General features: G+C 42.1%; 1 protein-coding gene across 1 annotated transcript in view; it reads left to right on the plus strand.

The window, feature by feature from the left end:
* Positions 1-23035, plus strand: part of Cd109 (CD109 molecule) — a 114486-nt gene that overhangs the window by 64200 nt on the left and 27251 nt on the right. Inside the window, exons 17-25 of the mRNA XM_070012171.1 lie at positions 191-265; positions 692-752; positions 5396-5552; positions 7592-7709; positions 9298-9411; positions 11624-11842; positions 12282-12426; positions 13307-13483; positions 22121-22202. Of these exons, the coding sequence (XP_069868272.1) occupies positions 191-265; positions 692-752; positions 5396-5552; positions 7592-7709; positions 9298-9411; positions 11624-11842; positions 12282-12426; positions 13307-13483; positions 22121-22202 (1148 nt within the window). The remainder of the gene's footprint in view (positions 1-190; positions 266-691; positions 753-5395; positions 5553-7591; positions 7710-9297; positions 9412-11623; positions 11843-12281; positions 12427-13306; positions 13484-22120; positions 22203-23035) is intronic.

Genomic DNA, 23035 nt, shown 5'->3' on the forward strand with positions numbered 1-23035 from the left:
CTTATCTAATCACCTGGTGATGGACAGGCACTTTTATGATTTTTTTGCCTTTTGATTATTGGGAGAAATGCTGTAATGAACATCACATAGAGTTATCTGTGAGTCTTTTGTCGTGTTTCAGGAAACATGAGGAAAAGCAGATTAGGCTGACGTGTATCTTCTCATTCTGTGTGTTTTACCTTCTTTGTAGGTCATCCACGAATTGGAGTTTTATAACACCGGATATTATTTGGGCATGTATGTGAATTCTTTTGCTGTCTTTCAGGTATGTTTGCTTTGCTAGACAATTGGAAAGGTATTAGCTGTCTTTCACGATAACAAATGCTTTCAGAGTTAATTGTCATTGGGGAACTGAAATGAGAGTAAATCAGTTTTGAAATCAAGTGGAACAATTCATCATTGCAGAGATGAAAGGAATTGCCACTAAGTATTTTATTTCCTTTATGTTCTTTTCTTTGACGTTGAAATGGCTGTTATAAACAATGCATAGGCATGGGAAAGAGAAAGAGAAGAACAGAAGGAAGGAAGGAGGGGAGAGAGACACACATAGAGGAACACAGAAAGGAGACAAGAGCTAGTCTAGACTTAGAGATTTGTGTGATTATAGAACACTTAAACTTTGATTCTTGCTTTTAAACAAAATTTTATTGTCTTTAAACTTTGATTTAAAAAATATGTTTTTTTCCTCTAGGAATGTGGTCTGTGGGTATTGACAGATGCAAATCTTGTGAAAGATTATATTGATGGTGTTTGTAAGTAAAATTGGCAAATATGCTTGTAGAATATTTGTGGTTTACACTGTACTGTTAATATTACATATAAGTATGCATAAATTTCCCTCTCCTTCTCTCCCCTTCCTCCTTCTGTTTCCTTTTTCCTTTTTTCCCCCTCAGTCCTGGGGCTTGAACTTGGGGCCTGGGCACTGTCTCTGAGCTCTTTTGCTCAAGGCTAATGTTATACCACTTCAAGCCACAATTCCACTTATGGTTTTCTGGAGCCCTGGCTGTCTTTAAACTGTGATCCTCAGAGCTCTGCCTCCTGAGTTGCTCGGATTGCAGATGTGAACCACCAGTGCCTGGCACTTTCCTTTTTTGAGCTGTAGTCTCACTATGTATCCCAGGCTGTCCTTGAACTCACTGTGTAGCAGGCTACATAGTAATCCTTCCACTGCACAGCTGGGTGCCCCAGCTTTATTTTATTTTGAGTTTGTATTTCTGGGATTGAATTTAGGATCCAGCGCATGCTGGGCAAGCACTGTACCACTGAGCTATGGATACTTTCTTGTAGTATGTGGATATTATGTCCTAAAATGTTTGGAATTGGCTGCAGATGGAATCATATCCGGGCCACCTATTGACATCTTTGAAATCAATGCTTTTCATTTGTTTCCTGTAACTCTTTGAGGTGCTTATATTTTTGGACATATGGAAAGATCTTGTGGTTCCAACTTGTGTGGAAAACCATACTATTCGTTTGGAATTAGTTGAAAGCAGCAACAATAGTTATATTCATTAGCTTTTCAATGTTCACTTAGAAAACAGTCCTCATGCCACAAAGTAGTCTCTCTCTCTCTTTCTCTCTCTCTCCCTCTCTCCCTCTCTCTCTGTCTCTCTCTCTTTTGGTTGGTCATGGGTCCTGAACTCTAGGCCTGGGCACTGTCCCTCAGCTCTTCAACTCAAGGATAATGCTCTACTACTTAAGCCACAGTGCCACTTCCAGTTTTTTTCTGCTTATGTGGTGCTGAGGAATCGAACCTAGGACCTCATGCATCTCTCTCTCTGTCTCCCTCTCTGTCTCTCTGTCTCCCTCTCTGTCTCTTTGTCTCTTTCCCCTCACCTCTTTCTCTCTCCCTCCCCCCTCTCTCTCCCTTCTTTCCTTCCTCTCACTCTCTTGACCAATTAATACAGTTTCCTGAATCCCTATGATTTCATCTGTGGTAGTGAAATCTACCCAGATTTCCCTCCAGAACTTAACCTTAATTCTTTCCTTTCTTTTTCTGATAGGTGACATAGCATAGTGGCTAAGAAAGGAATTTGCTATCATATAGTCCTGGCTTTCAGTTCTGGTGTTATGGCCTTAGGAAAATTAATTAAACTCTCCTAACCTCTAGTTTCCACCTGTAATATTGAGTTAATAATATTCATGTCATATAAGATTTTTAGGGATTTGTATCTTAAAGCCATTGAATTACCCAGCATGAGGAAGCTACAAATGCAATTTCTCTCTCTCTCTCTCTCTCTCTCTCTCTCTCTCTCTCTCTCTCTCTCTCTCTCTTCTCTCTCTCTCTCTCTCACACACACACACACACACACTGTTTCAGCAACTCAAAATGCATATCATATGTTTGGCACTTATGATTTTGCAAGTGTCCTTTCAATGTATTCCTTCGATTTGGATCATGAATTGTTCAGTATGATAATGAACAGTGTTTAGCTGATGCTATACATTCTGGCATATGATCACAATTGATTTTTTTTTTTTCGTTGGTCATGGAGCTCGAACTCCAGGCCTGGGCACTGTCCCTGAGCTCTTCAGCTCAAGGTGAGCACTCTATCACTTGAGCCACAGTGCCCACTTCCGGCTTTTTCTGTGTATGTGGTACTGAGGAATCAAACCCAGGGCCTCATGTATGCAAGGCGAACACTCTACCACTGAACCACCTTCCCAGCCCCAGTCATTGCATTTTCATTGTGTAAAGCAATGGGGACTTCAACTTGACCTAAAGGGGCTAACCCAGAGGCCTGTGGTAAGGGTAGCAATGTGAGCTCCAGCATGCTACAAGTATAAAGGGCATTTAATGCAGAGATAGCAGAATTGTTCTGAGTCAGTTCCCTCCTCATCTCTGCCTGCTATTTGGCTCTCAGTAGGGTCTTGTTGGACCTTGTCTTACCCTCCCAACTCTCTGCTTCTCAGCTTCTCCTGTAGCACAGCTCCAAGCCATTGTTTCTACTTTAGTCAGAGTTACCTTATAAAAAGTTGGTTAAGCCTGGTGCCAATAGCTCATGTCTGTAATCCTAGTTATTCAGGAGGCTGAGATCTGAGGATGGAGGTTCAAAGCCAGCTTGGGCAGAAAAATGTATGAGACTCTTATCTCCAGTTAATCACCAGAAAGCCAGAAGTGGCTCTGTGGCTCAAAGTGGTAGCATGCTAGCCTTGAACAAAAAATTGCTCAGGGACAGCCTCCAGGCCATGAGTTCAAGTCTCACCACTGACAAAAACAAAATGAAACAAAAAAATCATGATTGTGACTTTGAGAATAGCCACATTCTGTTTCAAAACCAACCAACCAAAAAACGAAAACATGGGCCAAGTTATGTTTGTAATTTATTTTAGTACTATCACTGGATCATCATTTCAAAGATGAAGTTTAAATCCTAAATAGCACACTTAATATTTCAAAATCCAAACCCAACCATTTCTTTTTCTTCTCTTTTATGCTACTTTTACATAAACTCATTATCACAATCTGGAGATGTCTGTGCTTTGCTTATTTATTTTCTGTATGAGATGGTCTTTGTGTGTGTGTGTGTGTGTGTGTGTGTGTGTGTGTGTGTGTGTACTGGGGCTTGAACTCAGGGCCTATTGCTCTTGCTGGAGGCTCTACCACATGAACCATACTTCCAGTCCCATATTAGTTGTTTTATGCATTATGATTTTCTATCTGTCCCTCTCCATAGACTATAAATAGAGCTCTTTATATTCACTTTTGTATCCTTGGCTCTTATTACAGTGCCATCTTCATTACAACTTATTTTGAGTTAATTTTAGATCTACAGAAATGTTGGAAAAATGACAATAGATGATCTAAAGTCTGTATGGCTATATATGTATATATTTTTTGGTTGGTCATGGGGCCTAAACTCTGGGCCTGGGCGCTGTCCCTCAGCTCTTCAGCTCAAGGCTAGCACTCTACCACTTGAGCCACAGAGTTACTTCCAGCTTTTTTTTTTCTGTTTATGTGGTGCTGAGGAATCGAACCCAGGACCTTCTGCATGCAAGGCAAGCTCTCTACCACTGTGCCTCCTTCCCAGCACCTATTTTTTTTAAATTAAAAACTAAAGTAAACTGGTAGCACCCATGCCTGGTGTAGCTGGTGGTAATCAGTGTGAAGGAGCTAAAAAGAAGAGTTGAAAAATTATAGGTGATGTGTAATACTAGTTATTTGGGATATGGAGGCTGGGGGATTGTGGTTCGAGACTAGCCTAGGGATAAAAGTAGTAGTAGTAGTAGTAGTAGTAGTAGTAGTAGTTGTTCTTCTTCTTCTTCCTCCTCCTCCTCTTCTTTCCCCTTCCCCTTCCTCTTCCTCTTATTTTTTTGTTCATCATGGGGCTTGAATTCTGGGCTTAGGCACTGTCCTTGAGCTCTTTAGCTCAAGGCGAGCACTCTACCACTTGAGCCACATCACCACTTCTGGTTTTCTAGTGGTTAATTGGAGATAAGAGTCTCATGGACTTTCCTGCCTGGGCTGGCTTTGAACTGTGATCCTCAGATCCCAGCCTCCTGAGTAGCTAGGATTACAGGTGTGAGCCACTGGTGCCTGGCTTAAAAGTTCTTTGAGACAGACAGCAGGGGTGTGTGTGGGGGAAGTGGGGCACACCTGCCATCCCAGTGACCAGGAGGCACCAATAGGAGGACTGGGTGCAGTGAGAGTGGCCAGCCCAGGCACAGAGCAAGATTTTACCTCAAAAATAACCAATGCAAAAGAGGCTGGAGACATGGCTCAAGTTGTAGAGCACTCACTTCGCAAGCATGAAGCTCTGTGTTCAATCCCATGGGGATTCCCATGGGAGAGAAAAAAAATTATAGGAGGATTTTAGAATGTGATTTAACATTATCATCATCATCATCATCATCATCATCATCATCATCATCATTGTTATTATTATTATGCCAGTATTGGGGTTTGAATTCAGAACCTCATACTCTCATTTGACTTTTTCCTCTAACACTGAGCCATGGGTCCACTGCTGCCTTTTTGCTAGTTAATTGGAGATAACAGAGTCTCACAGACTTTCTTCCCCAAGCTGGCTTTGAACTGTGATACTCAGATCTCAGCCTCCTGAGTAGCTAGGATGATAGACGAGACTCACCGATGCCTGATTGTGATTTATCGTTAAAAGTTCAAGTTAGAAACACCTTTTAAAGCTACTGGTCTACAAGCAGGTTTTCAGTTATTGGTCATAGAGACAGGAAACATTAAAGATCATTTGTGACTTGAAGGTCACTGTCCACATGCTTCTGGAAAATCACTTGGCTTCTCTGCCTCTCAGGCCTCTCCGGTGTCAACTGAGAGGGTTGGACAAGACACATTCTCCAATCCTGTTGGGCCAAGAGGTGATTGGGTTCATTTGCTCTAAGGTCTGTTTTCCTAACTGTTGCCTGTGTTGTTTTCCAGATGACATGGCAGAGTATCCAGAGTGGCAGGTGGACAAAAGTGATGCCGAGCTGGTGGATTTCGACCTGGCAGATATACGTCATTTCTCTTCTGTGAGCACTCCTCATGTCAGAAAGCATTTTCCAGAGACTTGGATTTGGCTTGACACCAAGATGGGGTAAAAGTTTATAAAGTTCTTAAGTCCTGTGCATTTTTTCCTAGTGTGTGTGTGTATATGTGTTTGTGTGTGTGTGTGTGTGTGTGTGTGTGTGTGTGTGTGTGTGTGTGTTTGTGTGTGTGTATCTGTGTGTGTTTATGCTAGTCCTAGGGCCTGAGCACTGTCCCTGACAATTTTGCTCAAGGGTGGTGCTCTACCACTTGAACCGCAGCTCCACTTTTGGCTGTTTGGTATAATTGGAGATAAGCGTCTCATGGGCTTTCCTGCATGGGCTAGCTAGATATCACTCAGCCTCTTGAGTGTCTAGGATTACTGGTACTCAGCTAAGACAGGGCTTTTTTGTTTTTGAAAAGAAGGTGGTTTTAATTTCTTTGAAGTCTCAAGTATTTCCTCCCTAGTCCTAGGGCTTGAACTGAGGGCTTGGGCATGATTCCTTGGCCACACCACTACTTCCTGCTTTTTGCTGGTTCATAAGAGTTTTTTGGATTTTTTTCTGCCCAGGCCAGATTTGAACAGTGATCCTCATATCTCAGCCTCCCAAGTAGCTAAGATTACAAAGTGAAATACTGGCTCCCAGCTCATGGCTTTTGCTGGAAGAAAATTGCTGCTGTGGAGTGGGTACCTGGGGTCCTCTGGACTGGGTTTCCAGGTGCACCCGCTTCTCACACATCCCCATGAGCCAGAGCGGGAGGGGCACATGGGGTGAAGGAGCTCAATGACTCATGTTTCTGGCTAGTTGAGCAGATACATCATGAAATCCTCACTGGGTCTTTCAGTCACTACTTAGCAATGCATGAAATAAGATAAATTACAAAAGATCCCTCAAACCTAGCACAGGCAGGGATGCAGAAAAAAACACTTTTCTACAAATAGAATAAAATTAGAGTTTGAAAATGTGTTTGTTCTTTATACAAAATTTATGAAAATGTGGTGGTCATTTATATTCTATAAAATTTATGAGATTATGGTGGCCAATCTGAAGAAGTAAATGCTAGAGAAAAATTTTACTTAATGTGGTCAGTGGTCAGTATTATGACTTGATTATGAATTATTTCTTGAGAGTATGAGATCTATTTTTCTACTTTTTAGTGCTAGTTTTATTTTATCTTATTTTATTATTGTTGTTATTATTTTTTAATTTTAATTTTAATTTTTGTCGGTCATGGGGCTTGAACACTGGGCTTGGGTGCTGTCCCTCAGCTCTTCAGTTCAAGGCAAGTGCTCTACCACTTGAGCCACAGAGCCACTTCCGGTTTTCTGGTGGTTTAATGGAGATAAAAGTCTCACAGACTTTCCTACTGGAGCTGGCTTTGAACCATAATCCTCAGATCTCAGCCTCCTGAGTAGCTTGGATTGATTACAGGGTCAGTCGCCAGAGCCCAGCTTGTTATTGTTATTTTTAATTAGTTAGTTTATTTTTGTGTGTGTCCCTTTCCTTAGGCTTGAACTCAGGGCCTGGGTGCTATCTCTGAGCTTTTTTTGCTCTAGGCGAGGATTCTACTACTTGAGCCACAGCTTCATTTCTGGCTCTTTTAAAAAATGATTACTATTTTGGGAGCTATTTGGAAATAGGACTTTTATGAACTTTCCTATCTGGGCTGGCTTTAAACTGCAATCCTCAGATCTCAGCTTCCTGAGTAGCTAGGATTACACATGAGAGCCACTGGTGCTCACTTTATTTTTTCCTTTTGTGCCAGTTACCAGGCCTTAGTTTGCTTGCTTGTTGGTATTCTTCCACTTGATCTATACTTCCAGCTCTGTTTTTTTTTTTTTTTTTTTTTCTGGTTATTTTGGAGCTAGAGTCTCTCAGACCTTTCAGCCTAGGCTGGCTTTAACCTCTGTTCTCCATATCACAGCTTCCTGAATCACTAGGCTTGTAGATATAAGCCATTGGTGTCTGGCTGCTAAATGGTTTTAAATTTAGATATATGATATAAAAAAATCAAAAAATTTCCCAAATAGTTTTTGAATCTGTTGATTTACTTTGGAATATATCTGAGTTCTTGGCTTTGTAATTGTGATGTTTATCTTGACTTCAGATCCAAGATTTTCCAGGAATTTGAAGTTACTGTGCCGGATTCTATCACTTCGTGGGTTGCCACTGCCTTCGTGATCTCTGAGGACTTAGGTCTTGGACTCACAACCGCTCCAGTGGAGGTATCAGAGCGCTATGAAACTACAGATGTTTTTAGCTACTCAACAGATACTTTTTCTTTATCAGTCCTAGACACTGAACTCAGGGGCTAGGCTTGTCCCTTAGGCTTTTCACTCAAGGCTAGTACTCTACACACTTAGAGCCACAGCTCCACTCCTGGTTTTCTGGTGGTTAGTTGGAGATAAGTTTCATGTACTTTCCTGCCAGGGCTGGCTTCGAACCACAATCTTCAGATATTAACCTCTTGAATACCTAGGATTATAGGTATGAGCCACTAGCACTTGGCATTGAACAGATTTAAAAAATTGCTATGCTGTTTATCATAGTTCAGAGAATCTTTGCCTTTACTTTTTAACCTTTTAAATTTTAGAATGAGATTTGCATTAAATTGCTAAATGGATTAGGTCCATATTAATATTTGGATAGGAAGCAGAGTACTGGTGGCTCAGCCCCAGAACCGGCACACAGTCAACACACACACACACACACACACACACACACACACACACACACACACACACAGAGCTTTGGATAGGAGAATTTGTCCCATTGTTTCTGTGATTCCCCTCCCTTTCCCAAATCATATAAACTTATCTATGAGACAAAGGGTATAGGAATCAAAAACTGTGACAATAGGGAATAACAGGATCAATAACAACAAGAACAACAAAAAACCTCCAAACAGCACACACACACACACACACACACACACACACACACACACACACACACAAAAACACCTCTTGTTCCCATTTCTTGGAGTTCATTTCACTAAACATCATTTCATATAGACATATGCATATAGCTATTGAGCTATTGTGCTCTTCTACTAAGACTATCCTAGATTAGTGCTCTACCACTTTGAACCATAGCTCCACTTCTGGTTTTTGATGGTTAATGGGAGATCCTGCTTGGGTTGGCTTTGAATGGTGGTCCTCAGATCTCAGCCTCCTGAGTAGCTAGGATTACAGGTGTGAGCCACTAGTGCTTGGCTGAGATAATTCTTTGTTATTTGTGCCCATCCTGAGTATTGCAGGCTTTCCCTGCTAACTCCAGTGGTATCCTCTAGTCAGTCCCTGTGATAGAGATGTCCAGTCTGCAAATCTTCAAATAAACCTCTAGAGGGCAGTATTGCTACCAGATAGCTCATTGACCTACAGTAATCCAGGCTCAGCTTCAGAGATGGAGGAAGGGTTCTGTCTTTCTTACAGGTCTGGGTCAGTTTCAGAGTTTCAGAGTTGGATCACCCATGAGGAGGCACATGCATATGTGAACATATAAAAGACTCAAGACTGGTGCCTGCGCCTGATTCCTGGTTAACACATTATTATAGTGTGTTGATTCTTATGTTAGCAACAAATCAAGTCATATAGAGTTGATTATTATGTTAAACAACAAATCAAGTCATATAGTGTTGGTTATTAGGCTAAATAACACATCAAGTCAATTTGGGGTTATTCATTTGGAGTAAAATGTTATTTTAGTGAGTAGATCTCCCTGAATGGAGTTATAAGCTTCACAGGCTTTTAACTGTACTTAATGTGTAACATTTTTATTTGAATAAACATGTACTTACTGTGTTTCTTCCAGCTACAAGCCTTCCAACCATTTTTCATTTCTTTGAATCTTCCCTACTCTGTCATCAGAGGTGAAGAATTTGCTTTGGAAGTAACCATATTCAATTATTTGAAAGAGGCTACTCAGGTAATGTATTCAATGTTTTGTTGTTGTTTGTTTCTTTTCTTTTTGCCTGCCTGCCTAACTGCTTGCTTGTTCTCTCCCTCCCTCCTTTCTTTTTTTCTTTCTTTCCTTCTTTCTTTCTTTCTTTTTCTCTCCCTCCCTCCTTCCTTCCTTCCTTCCTTCCTTCCTTCCATCTTATTATGTAGGGGATTGCTTTTAGTACCTTATTCTTTCTAGACAAGCATTCCATTGCTTGAGCCAGTTTGTTTTTCAGATAGGGTTTGTGCTTTTGCCCAGGCAAATGATCCTGGTAACTCCACCTCCTGAGTAGCTGGGATTATAGGTGTCTACCACCATGGCTGGTATTTTATATTTTAATTTTCTTTTTGAGGAAGGAGAGGTATTAATAGAGCTCTTGCCTAGCCTTTTTTTTTTTTAAAGCATAGCTAGCACTTTACTAATTGAGCCATAGATCCACTTCTGGCTTTTTTAGTGGTTAATCTGAGATAAAAGTCTCATAGACATAACGTCTTGTACATCTCATTGTTGCAATGGGTCCACCTGTATCCCTATTTAAACATTTTGTTTTTTCCTTTCCACTCCACAAATTATACCGACATCAAATACAGTGAAAACAGGGGTTATGCTGTGGGGGAAGGACATACAAAACAACAAAGAAATCATCTTATAAATATGTTAGAAACAAGTCACAAGAAGGGAAAAATATTTGAGCCCTCTGTATAGTATTTTCACAAAAAAAGAAAAAGTCTCATGGACTTTCCTGTCTGGGCTGGCTTCAAATCATGATACTCAGATCCACCTGAGAAGCTAGTATAGGCATGAGCTACCAGCCCCCAGCTTTAATTTTATTTTTTAAAATCTAGTTAATATGGTTGGGCACAGCTGGTTCATGTCTGTAACCCTAGATACACTGGAAACTGAGCTCTGAAGATCGCAGTTTGAAGCCTACCCAGTCAGGAAAGTTTGTGAGATTCTTATGTTCAATTAACCAGAAAAAAGCCAAAAATGGAGCTGTGGTTCAAGTGGTAGAGCACTGGCCTTGAGTGAAAAAGTTCAGGGACAGCACCCAGGCCCTGAGTTCAAGCCTCCAGAACCAACACACACACACACACACACACACACACACACACACACACACACACACACATTTTGTGAGTCAAGTAATTGGAAATACTATATTATCTAAGACTATCAACTTTGGCTTAAGTTACAATAGTTTAAAAACATGATATGCATGGGCTGGGAAGGTGGCTCAGTGGTAGAGTGCTTGCCTTGAATGCATGAGGCCCTGAGTTCATTCCTCAGTATCACATAAACAGAAAAAGCTGGAAGTGGTACTGTGGCTCAAGTGGTAGAGTACTAGCCTTGAGCTGAAGAGCTGAGGGACATCACGCAAGCATAGAGTTCAAGCCCTATGACCAACAAAAAACAAAACAAAACAAAAACAAAAAAATCCCCATATGATTTAGGACTAATGTTAATGTTTGAGTCCCATTTATCTTGGAATAATTTTTGCAGAGACTCTCAATGGATATAATATTTCATACCTTTTCTAGTATGACCAGAGTCTTGTAGAATGACCCAGTTAAAGATTTGGAGTGGGGGCTGGGAAGGTGGCTCAGTGGTAGAGCGCATGCCTTGCATGCCTGAGGCCCTGGGTTCGATTCCTCAGCACCACATAAGCAAAAAGAAAAAAGCCGGAAGTGGTGCTGTGGCTCAAGAGGTAGAACGCTAGCCTTGAGCTGAAGAGCTGAGGGACAGCGCCCAGGCCCAGAGTTCAGGCCCCATGACCGGACCCCCCCCCCCCAAAAAAAAAAGATTTGGAGTGATGAAATATAAAATAGCTTTTGTACACAACCTTACCTTTTAATGAGTACATAATGAGAGTCTTTGATGTTAGTGAAAAAATGAGAAGTGAAGCCAAAGACTGAGTTCTGTAGCGGGGCATGGTGGCACACGCCTGTAATACCAGTGCTTGGGAGGCCGAGGCAGGTTGGTCACCAGTTCCAGGCTAGCCTGGGTTTCAGAGAAAAACCTTGTTAAAATACATTTCCCCTCAGAGCTAGGAGAGAGTATTTGAAGTAAATGTTTTTCCTTGATACCCTGTCTTCTTTTTGTTTCCCCTTTGCCTGGTCTTGAAGTGTACAGATTCAACAGACAATACTTTACTGAAGAGCATTTATTATATAAAAAACTTTGATTTTTTTTTCTTCAGGTTAAGGTAGTCATTGAAGAAAGTGATCAATTCGACATTCTGATGACATCCAATGAAATCAATGGCACGGGGCATCAGCAGACGGCTCTGGTCCCCGGTGAGGATGGGGTATCTCTGCTTTTCCCTGTCAGGCCCATGCAGCTGGGGGAAATTCCCATCACAGTCAAAGCCATGTCACCCACGGCTTCTGATGCTGTCACCCAGAGGATTTTAGTAAAGGTAAATATTTGGAGTCTTAAATAAACAAAGGGGAAATACATGCAAAGCACACATTAAAGTGTGTGTGTGTATGTGTGTGTGTGTGTGTTTGATGGTCCTAGGGGTGGAAGTCAGGGTCAGGGTGCTGTCCCGAGCTTTTCTCCTCAAGGCTGGTGCTCTACCACTTGAGCAAGGCCTCCAGATGTCCCCAGAGAGTTTTTCTTTTATCACATTTTCATCTTCTCCTTTGTGATGTCCCTTGCTGTTCCATGAAATGGGTTCTCTAAGTAGAAAGCAGACATTCAACAGATTTGTAGTCAGAATCAAGAAATGGTAGGTACTTATATAGCTGTACCCAAACTATAGTCTCATAGGCCAGAGAGCTGTTGTCCTATCTTCATATAGTTCTCGTAAATAGACCAGCAGAGACCTTGTTAAATGTGCTCCTGTTTCTCCACAGGCTGAAGGAATAGAAAAATCATATTCACAAGCCGTCTTGTTAGACTTGACTGACAGCAAACAACAAACTACCCTGAAAACTTTGAGCTTCTCATTTCCTCCTGATACAGTCAGTGGCAGTGAGAGAGTTCAGATCACTGCAGTGGGTAAGGACAGAATGTGGCAGGTCTATTTGTATGTGATAATATCTATCTTTCATCTATATTTTTTTTGTCGGTCATGGGGCTTGAACTCTGGGCTTGGGCGCTGTCCCATAGCTGAAGAGCTCTTCAGCTCAAAGTGAGCACTCTGCCGATTGAGCTACAGCGCCATTTCCGGTTTTCTAGTGGTTTATTGGCGATAAGAGTCTCATGGACTTTCCTGCCCAGGCTGGCTTTGAACCTTGTTTCTCAAGATCTCAGCCACCTGAGTAGCTAGGATTATAGGCATGAGCCACTGGTGCCTTGCTCTTTCATTTATTATAGATATAGTTTCTGATTCAGACCCAATGAGATCATCCCATAATCTCTAATTCAAGTACTACTGCCGCCTCCTCCTTTCTCTCTCCTTTTCCTCCTTCCCCTTCCTCTTCCCCTCCCTCCTCTTTCTCCTCCACCACAGCCTCCTCCTCCTTCTTCCTTTTCTTTTGGTTGTACTTTGGTCAGAACTGAGGGCTTCATATTTGTTCAGATTGCTTTGTTGGTTGGCTCTCTACAACATGAGCCATGCTTACAGCCCTGCTTTTTGCTGGTTATTTTGGAGACAAGATTCTCTGGGCTTGTTTGCTTGGGCTGGCCTCACATCACCATTCTCTAGATTTCAGCCTCCTAAGCAGCTAGGATTGTGGGTGTGACCCACAGATGTACATTTTGTCTCTTGTTTTGATTATTCTTCTGTCCATGTAACTTGATGGAAATTTCTACCATTTTCCAGTTGCTTCAGGGATAGACGCATCTTGATTAGAGGAAGATTCTGCCACCAGCAGAAAATAGCCATTTGTTGCGTATGCATATTTACTGAATAAATGGAATACTTTTGTGTTTTCAGGAGATATTCTTGGTCCTTCCATCAATGGCCTAGCTTCCTTGATTCAGATGCCGTATGGTTGTGGTGAACAGAATATGATAAATTTTGCTCCAAATATTTACATTTTGGATTATCTGACTAAGAAGAGACTCCTGACAGATAACATAAAAGAGAAAGCTCTTTCATTTATGAGGCAAGGTAAGCATTTTCAAAGTATGTTTTTTTTTAAGTTTGTTTTTGTTTTCAGCAGAGTTTTCTTGAATTACTTTTTTTTTTGTTGTTGCTCGTGGGTCTTGAACTCAGGTCCTGAGCACTGTTCCTGAGCCTTTTTGCTCAAGGCTAATGCACTACCACTTGAGCCACAGCTCCAATTCTGTTTTTCTAGTGGTTAAATGAAGATAACAGAGTTTTCTTCCCTGGCTGGCTTTGAACTACGATCCTCAGATCTCAGCCTCCGGAGTAGCTAGGATTAAAGGTGTGAGCCACCAGCGCCTGGCTCTTGGGATCATATTTCAAAATGGATGGATTTTTGTCTCGGTATGTGGTAGTTGTACTGGATGTTGTAGAGGAGCTATTAAGACACTATTGGTTTCTGAAGATGTCTGCAGTCATGTGGAGGAATGGGTGCTGGTGTGTTCACTGCACATTGATGGCTTATCTCCTGTGCCAGGTTGCTTTGGTGCTCTGGGTTCACACGGCCAGCAGGTGGGGCTGTGACAGAAAAGTAATGCTTGTAATTCTAGCTACTCAGGCAGCTGATTGCTGAGGATCTTGGTTCGAAGTCAGCCTGGGTAGCTAAGTCTGTAGAACTCCTGTCTCCAACTTACCATCAAAAAGTGGAGCTGTGGCTCAAGTGGTACAGTACTAGCTTAGCAAAAAAAAGCTAAGGGACAGTGTTCAGGCTCTGAGTTTAATCCCTAGAACTGGCATGACAAAGAAGAAAAAAGAGAAGAGGAAGGAGAAAGGGAAGAGGAACAAGAGGAAGAGGAGGAGGAAGGAGGGAGGAGTAAGAGATGGAGGAGGAGGATGAAGGAGGAGGAAATAAAGGAGGAGGAGGAGATAAAGGAGGAACAGGAGGAAGAAGAAGAAAAAGAAGAAGGAGAAGAAAGAGAAGAAGAAGAGGAAGAGGAAGAGGAGGAAGAAGAAGAAGAAAGAAGAAGAGGAAGAGGAGGAGGAGGAAGGAGGAGGAGGAAGAGAAGGAGGAGGAAGAAGGGAAAGCTGCAGAGTTTAAGATTATTCTGACTCTGGGGCTGGGAAGGTGGCTCAGTGGTAGAGCGCTTGCTTTGCATGCCTGAGGCCCTGGGTTCGATTCCTCAGCACCACATAAGCAAAAAGAAAAAAGCCAAAAGTGGCGCTGTGGCTCAAGTGGTAGAGCGCTAGCCTTGAGCTGAAGAGCTGAGGGACAGCGCCCAGGCCCAGAGTTCAGGTCCCACGACTGGACCCCCCCCCCCAAAAAAAAAAAGATTATTCTGACTCTGAGTGGTGAAGCCATGCCTCAGCCTCCCTCTGAGAGCTGACGTAAGTTGAGCAATCATTCTGAGACAGGCAGTGTTCTAAGTTTTTTATATCTAAAATTGATTTAAATGCCCATAACCAGTACTTGCATCAAACTGGTCTTACAGATGGTGAAGCTGAGGCGTACAGCTGAATCAAATCATATTTCCTAATAGCAAACAGCAGTTTCCTGGCCCAGTCATCTTTTCATGATGAAATCAGTGTCTCATTTCATAGATTCTTTTTTCTTCTGCCAGTATAGTTGCTGATTTTACTACTCTTATTTACCTGTGATTTTGATACAAGTCAAATTGTTTACATTGGATGAATGAATGATCAAGATTAACTTCCTCGAATTTAAGGTTCATTGACTCAGTGTGAAGGTTAGGCCTAGAGGAGCTGTGAAGAGCTTTCCTGTAGTACTTACCTGTAGACATTGTTCTATTTGGCCCTGTCAAGAATGTGACCAGTGGTTTCAGAGTGTTATCCTTCGAACTGGTGAAAGTGAGCAAAATTGAGCTCCTCAAAATACATTATCTCTGCTAGGAGCTGGGGGTTCACTCTTGTAATCATAGCTACTCAGGAGGCTGAGCTCTGAGGATTGCAGTTCAAAGCCCATTTGGATAGGAAACTCTGTGAGACTTTTTATCTCTAGGTAACTAGAAAAAATCCAGAAGTGGAGATGTGGCTCAAGACACACACAAAAATTACATCATCTCATAAGCTGAATCCAATCGTATTTTCTAATAGTGAGCAGCAGTGTCCTGCTCCAGTCATCTTTTCACGATGAAATCAGTGTCTCATTTCATAGATTCCTTTTTCTTCTGCCAATATAGTTGCCCAAACCCTGTAAATACAGTGTAATTCTTTTTAAGAAATTAAAGTAGCTTTGGTGTGAGTCATGATGATATTATTTAAATGCTATTTGCAAACAGCACATTGTTTCACTTAAATCATGCTTGGCCCAGGAGTCTGTAAGCTAACCCCTTTTTGGGGGAGGGTCAGAACAACAGCTATCTCATTAAATAAAGTATGTGTTGCTGTCATAAAGGGAAATTAGAACTATGAATGAAATCATTTCTGATAAGAACTAGAAATCCCCAAACCACTGGTTGGTAGAAGAATGAAGCCACCTACTTTCCTCAGATATTGAAATCACAGTGCCTGCTGCTCAAATTTTTGGAAGAGAGATTCAGATCCCATCTGGTTGAGCACTTGAGAGGTTTTCTCTACTGAAGTGAAAACCCAGCAGGCTTTAAAATCCCCAATGCTGAGCCACAGCTCCACTTCCGGCTTTTTGGTCCCAAGTTTGAGTGTGAAGGGCTTCAGCAAAGAAGCTAAAGACCAGGAAAGCTGCCAGGCCTCGCTTCCCATGATTGTCATAGGTGTATGGAAGTTCATCATGACTGTGTGTGTGTGTGTTGGTACTGGGTCTTGAATTCAGAGCCTCATAGTCTTGCTTGTTTTTTTTTCCACCCAAGGCTGGTACTCTACCACCTGAGCCACACCTCTGCTTCCAGCTTCTTGATTGGTTATTTGGAGATAAGAGTCTCATGGACTTCTCTGCCTGGGATGGCATTGAACAATAATCTGTAGATCTCAGCTCCCAGAGTAGCTGAGATTACAAGTGAGAGCTACCAGCACTTGGCCAATGACAACTTTTCTTTTAGTATAGATAATGCCTGTAATCCTAGCTATTTAGGAGGCTGAGATCTGAGAATCAGGATTCAAAGCCAGCCCAGGCAGGGAAAGACTCTTATCTCCAATAAACCATTAGAGAACTGCAAGTGGTGCTGTGGCTCAATCGGTAGAGCTCTTGCCTTGAGCTGAAGAGCTGAGGGATAGTGCCCAATCCCAGAGTTCAAGCCCCACGACCGACCAAAAAAAAAAATCAGCTTTGTTTTATATAGTCACAGAGAGCTGATTTTACTACATTTATTTACTTAGGATTTTAATACAAGTCAAATTGTTTACATTTTTGGGAAGTTCTGGAATTGAACGTAGGGCCTCACACATGCTAGGCAAATGCTCAACCACTGAGCCACATTCCATCTCAGAATGATTTATGCAGACAGTACTTTTCATTTTTAATAGAAGAAATAGATTCTGATATTTTTTTATATTCCTAGTTGGACTAAAGGAAATTTACTAACCCAGAAAAGTATGTCTAACCTTTTACAAACATAGCTTATTATTCTCACAACCTCTTAACTTCATCTTAATTTCAGTTTTTGGAAGTATCCAATAATTACAATTATACTATTACTTTCTAAACTCAAGAGCTAGTCATAACACTATTAAACTTATAATTCATACTTTTACTACTTTGTGAACTCTTGTAGAAAACCATGTTTTGACTTACCTATTTGGAGAAAAAGGCTCCAACTTCTGGATTGTTGAGTTGTTTTCTTTAAGTTAAAAAAACTATTATTAAAAAAGGTGATGTAGATAGGGGTTACAGTTACATAAATTAGATAATAAGTACATTTCTTTTTGGACACTGTCACCTCTTCCTTCGTCCCCGCCCACAAGTTGTATAGTTCATTTTCAACTTTATGTCTAGTGAGTACCACTGCTGCATTTGTTCACTCAGGGTTGTTTTCTTTTCTTTTCTTTTTTTTGCTGGTCATGGGGCCTGAACTCTGGGCCTGGGTGCTGTCCCTCAGCTCTTCAGCTCAAGGCTAGTGCTCTACCACTTGAACCACAGCGCCACTTCTGGCCTTTTCTGTATGTGGTGCTGAGGAATTGAACCCAGGGCTTCATGCATGCAAGGCAAGCACTCTACCACTGAGCCACCTTCCCAGCCCCCAGGGTTGGTTTCTTTCTTTTTTTTTTTTTTGGGTCCAGTCGTGGGGCCTGAACTCTGGGCCTGGGTGCTGTCCCTCAGCTCTTCAGCTCAAGGCTAGCACTCTACCACTTGAGCCACAGTGCCACTTCCGGCTTTTTTTTCTGCTTATGTGGTGCTGAGGAATCGAACCCAGGGCCTCAGGCATGCAAGGCAAGCGCTCTACCCCTGAGCTACTTTCCCAGCCCCTCAGGGTTGGTTTCTTAACAACAAGTTCTATGGCTTTGTCCACAGTGGCCCTTTCTGTTTCTGGAGTGGAAATTAGTCCTGATGTACTGGTGTGGTTTGGAGAATCCCTTTCCATGCTTGGCTGCTGTGGCTTGAGGGTTACCACAAAGAGATCATACAAGTTCTCTTCTCTCAATTTTGTTTCCCCCATATGTATGTATGTATGTATGTATATATGCATGCATGTATGTGTCTGTGTGTCTGTCTTTTGCCAGTGCTAGGACTTCGACTCAAGGCCTCGTATGCCTGCTTAGCTATTTTCCTCAATGCTCACACTCTACCACTTGAGCTCCACGTTGAGCTTTTTGGTGGTTAATTGGTGATGAGAATCTCACAGACCCTCTTGCTCAGGCTGGCTTCTTACCATGACCCTCAGATCTCAGCTTCCTGCATAGCTAAGACTATAGACATGAGCCACGTAGCTTCTTTTCCCTAATTTTCTATGGGAGTAGAGCTGGAAGTATGGGTTTTGAGTTTTATCTAAACTGGGTCAAGAAACGCACCCCACAGCTAGAGATTCTTAGTGGCCCTTCTTCTTCTCTGGGCTGACTGCCCCTTGTGGAAGGATGGTGCCAGTTGTGGATGTGAATGGGGGATGTTGGAGGCATTTCCATAAGCACTGATGTCATCTCCATGATCTCAGCTTTCTGTGTGCGTTTACAGTGTCTCATACTTGGAACTGCAGCTGTTACTGGGATGTGGGGGCCTGGAGGCCATGGTTTCCTTGAGGTTAGTCCTTCTCACTGAAGCACCCTCTGTAGCAATGGATGTCCTTCTTTCCTTACCTTCCCTCTCTTCCACAGATCCTCACTTTCCTGTTCTGATTTCCCAGTTAAACTCTGGCTATCTGGTGGGTTTCATCCTCAAGTGCAGGTTGAGGGAGAATATCTTAGACTCTTCTGCCATTTTGTTTGTGAATCTTGACCCATTATTCTGCTTCGCTGCGGTCTCTTGATTGCATCCGAGAAATGAGGAAGACGAGCTGTTTTCTGTAAGTTTATCTTTATATCTTTGTTTTCATTAGAGCAATTTTCTCTAAGTCTATCTTTTTTTTTTTTTTGGTCTGGTCGTGGGCCTGAACTGTGGGCCTGGGTGCTGTCCCTCAGCTCTTCAGCTCAAGGCTAGCGCTCTACCACTTGAGCCACAGCGCCACTTCCGGCTTTTTTTTCTGTTTATATGGTGCTGAGGAATTGAACCCAGGGCCTCATGCATGCAAGGCAAGCGTTCTACCACTGAGCCACCTTCCCAGCCCCTGTAAGTCTATCTTTATGTTTTTGCTTTCTTTAACTTCTCTTCTTGTCTTTATTTTTTAAATACATATTGTCTTAGTACGTGTTGAATCAGATTCTCAGATGTTGGACTTCTATTGGAAGTCTCAAGGAGAATAGCTTGGAATTAAGGGCAAAAGTAGATTGTGTTTGGGCTATGATTTCTGACGTTGAGAATTGTATGCATTGCTTTCCAGATATGAAACTGCCTTTTGTTTGAAATAATTCTGCTTTTTCTAAAGCAGATACATGAGCCTTAACCCTCTCCTCAACGTACCTTTCTAGTAATAATTACCATTGCTGAATACTTTTTAATTTGGAAAAGTGAAATTGGTATGGTAGGCATGCAATTTGGAGTTTTGGTTTGCCAATGTTAATTATGACCAGAAAATTTAAGAGACATTGTCTCAGATTATTTGGTATTTCTCTCTTCTTTATTGATGGCCTAGGAATAAAAGTACTTTCTTTTCTTTTCTCTGTATATGTGTGTGCGTGCACACACACACACACACACACACACACACACACACACACACGCACACCAGTACTGGGGTTTAAATTCAGGGCTTCAGTCTTTTCTGCTCAACATTGTCACTTTGCCACTTGAGCCACAACTCTACTTCCAGCATTTTGCTAGTTAATTGGAGACAAGAGCCACCTAGATTTGTCTGCCAAGGCTGACTTTAAACCAGACTAAGGTGTGTGTGTGTGTGGGGGTGTGTGTGTGTGTGTGTGTGTGTGTATGTGTATGTGTATGTATGTGTGTCTTTTGGGGTTTGAACTTGGAGCTTTGGCACTCTCCTTTAAGCTTTTTCACTCAAGGTTGGCACTCTACTACTTGAGTCACAGTTCTACTTTTAGCTTTTTGCTGGCTCATTTGAACTAAGAATCTATGGACTTTCCTGCCTGGATTTTGATCTGAGATCCACAGCTCTCAGCCTCTTGAGTAGCTAGGATTATAGGTGTCAGCCCCCAGCTAAAAGTACTTTCTGGTTTGGCCTTAAGCTTCATTTACAATATTATATGTTCGTTTGTTCTCTCTCTCTCTCTCTCTCTCTCTCTCTCTCTCTCTCTCTCTCTCTCCCTCTCTCCCTCTCTCTCTCTCTCTCCCTCCCTCCCTCCCTCCCTCCCTCCCTTCCTTCTTTCCTTCCTTCTTTGGTCGGTGTGGGGCCTGAACTCTGGGCCTGGGTGCTGTCCTTCAGCTCTTCAGCTCAAGGCTAGCACTCTACCACTTGAGCCACAGTGCCACTTCCAGCTTTTTCTGCTTATGTGGTGCTAAGGAATCGAACCCAGGGCCTCATGCATGCAAGGCAAGCACTCTACCACTGAGCCACCTTTCCAGCCCTTGTAGTATCTTTATTAAAAAGAAGATAACTTTAGATGCGAAGCACTGAGGCTGTTGTGAATAGCAGAGAGCAAAATCGAATGCCATCTTTTTTTTTTTTTGTGCCAGTCTTGGAGCTTGGTTGGACTCAGGGCTTTTGTACTCAATGCTAGTTCTCTACAGCTTTTCTTCCAGCTTTTTGGTGGTTAATTAGAGATAAGAGTTTAACAGACTTTCCTGCCAGAACTGGCTTTCAACTGTGATTCTCAGACCTCAGCCTCCTGAGTAGCTAGGATTACAGACATGAGTCACTGGCATCTGGCTTTTGCTTGTTTTTGGGTGGCTGGAAATGTCATTTAGATAATCATAACCTACTGAATTTACTTTAATTTTTGGATAGTAACAGTTCTTATTCCCTGCATTTTTCTTGAAATTCTTAGGTATTTAAAATTTCCTACAGTCTTTAACATAGGAAGTACTCAATGTAAACACACATTTCAAACAACCAATGAACCAGGAGCCAGTGGCTCATGCTTGTAATCCTAGCTATCAGGAGGCTGAGATCTGAGGATCATGGTTTGAAACCAACCCTGGCAGGAAAATCTGTGAGAATCTTATCTCCAATTAGCCATTAAAAACAAAACAAAACAAAACAAAACTGGGGCCAGCTGGGTGCTGGTGGCTCACACCTGTAATCCTAGCTATTCAGGAGGCTGAGATCTGAGGATCTAGGTTTGAAGCTAGCCCAGGCAGTAAAGTCCATGAGACTCCTATCTCTAATTAATCACCAAGAACTGGAAGTGGAGCTGTGGCTCAAAGTGGCAGAGCACTATCCTTGAGCAAAAAAGCTCAGGTTCAGCACCCAGGCCCTAAGTTCAAGCCCCATGACTGACAAAAAACGGAAACACCCTGAAGCCGTGACTTAAGTGATAGGGTATGATCCTTGAGTGAAAAGCTATGGGACAGTGCCCAGGCCCTAAATTTAAGCCCCAGTGCTGGCACAAAAATAAAAAAAAGAAATGAAACAACATTAAATAGGAATATAAAACAGGTCCTGTCCTGGGTACTAGTGAGAGGAGAGGGCAAGCAGAAAGGGTGAAGGAGGGCAAATACGGTTCAGATACTTGATGTACTTTTGCGAAAATGGACCCATGAAGACCATGAGATTGGTTTGGGAAGGGGAGGTGATGAAACGTGTATGGTGGGTACATTGTACACATACATGGACAGGGCAGAATGAAACCTTGTACAAAAGAAGAAAAACCTGGGAAAGTATAAAATGACAGGAAATACAATATACCTCTCTATAATAACCATAAATATGAATGGACTCAATTCACCAATCAAAAGAAAAAGCACTGCAGATTGGATCAGAAAATGAGATTCATCAAATTGCTGTCTTCAAGAGACCCACCTCACAGCCAAAGATAAAAGCAAACTCCGAGTGAAGGGATGGAGAAAGATCTACCATGCAAATGGCCTCAGCAAGAAGGCAGGAGTGGCCATTATGATATCTGATAAGCTTTACACTAAAATCACTACAAAACCTTGTACAAGTAATTGGAAAGAAAATTAAGTATTAGAGGTGGAGAAGGTGTTTTCTTCCTTAGTTGTATGTCATTATTAGCCACTTTCCTTCATGGCAAGTTGACTCTGTTGATGTTTGTTATCTTCAGGTTACCAAAGAGAACTTCTCTACCAGAGGGACGACGGCTCTTTCAGTGCTTTTGGGAACGACGACCCTTCCGGGAGCACGTGGTAACTGCTTCTGCCATTTAAACAAATCTAGGTCATAGAATGGACTTGCACTAAGTCACAGTGACCATGAACTTGACAGACATGTCTCTCTGTGTAGATCTGGCAGCTGCTTTTTCCAGTCTGCTTGTTGAAGGCATTATCTTTTTAAAATATGATTTTTAAAACATTAACAAATCAAATGCCTTTTATTTTGAAAGGCTAAATCAATATTCCTCTTTCTGATGGGAAAAGCAGCATTAAGTAATACTTTATCTACTTTATCTTGATGGGTACAGCTGAGAAGGTAAATTTGTTATTATGATACTATTCTTTCCACAATCTGACATTTGACTGCAAGTATTTTGTTAATATGGTTAAAGTCTGGGCATCGTCTCTGAGCTGTTTTGCTCAAGGCTCATGCTCTATCACTTGAGCCATAGCTCCACTCCCAGCTTTTTGGTGGTTAATTGGAGATAGGAGCCTCATGGTCTTGCCTGCTCAGGCTGACTTCAAACCAGAATCTGTAGATCTCAGCCTCCTGTGTAGCAAAGATTCCAGGCATGAGCCACCTCTGGTTGTTTTTGAGGTAGAGTTTCATTTCATGCCTGAGTTCAAATCCACTGGAGACACCAGGTGAGGGCCACAGCTTCCCCTGGAGCTGGGATGGGAGGCAGGTACCACCACAGCCTGCTGTTGAGTGAGATGGAGTCTCACTAATTTCTTTTTGCCCAGGCTGAACTGTGCTCTCTGATCTCTGTGATCACTGTCCCTACAAGAAGCTAAGATTAGGGCTGGGAAGGTGGCTCAGTGGTAGAGTGCTTGCCTTGCATGCATGAGGCCCTGGGTTCAATTCC

The sequence above is a fragment of the Dipodomys merriami genome, unplaced genomic scaffold (genome assembly GCF_024711535.1).
Source record: "Dipodomys merriami isolate MVZ:Mamm:240054 unplaced genomic scaffold, mDipMer1.0.p SCAF_89, whole genome shotgun sequence".
Classification (NCBI taxonomy): domain Eukaryota; kingdom Metazoa; phylum Chordata; class Mammalia; order Rodentia; family Heteromyidae; genus Dipodomys; species Dipodomys merriami.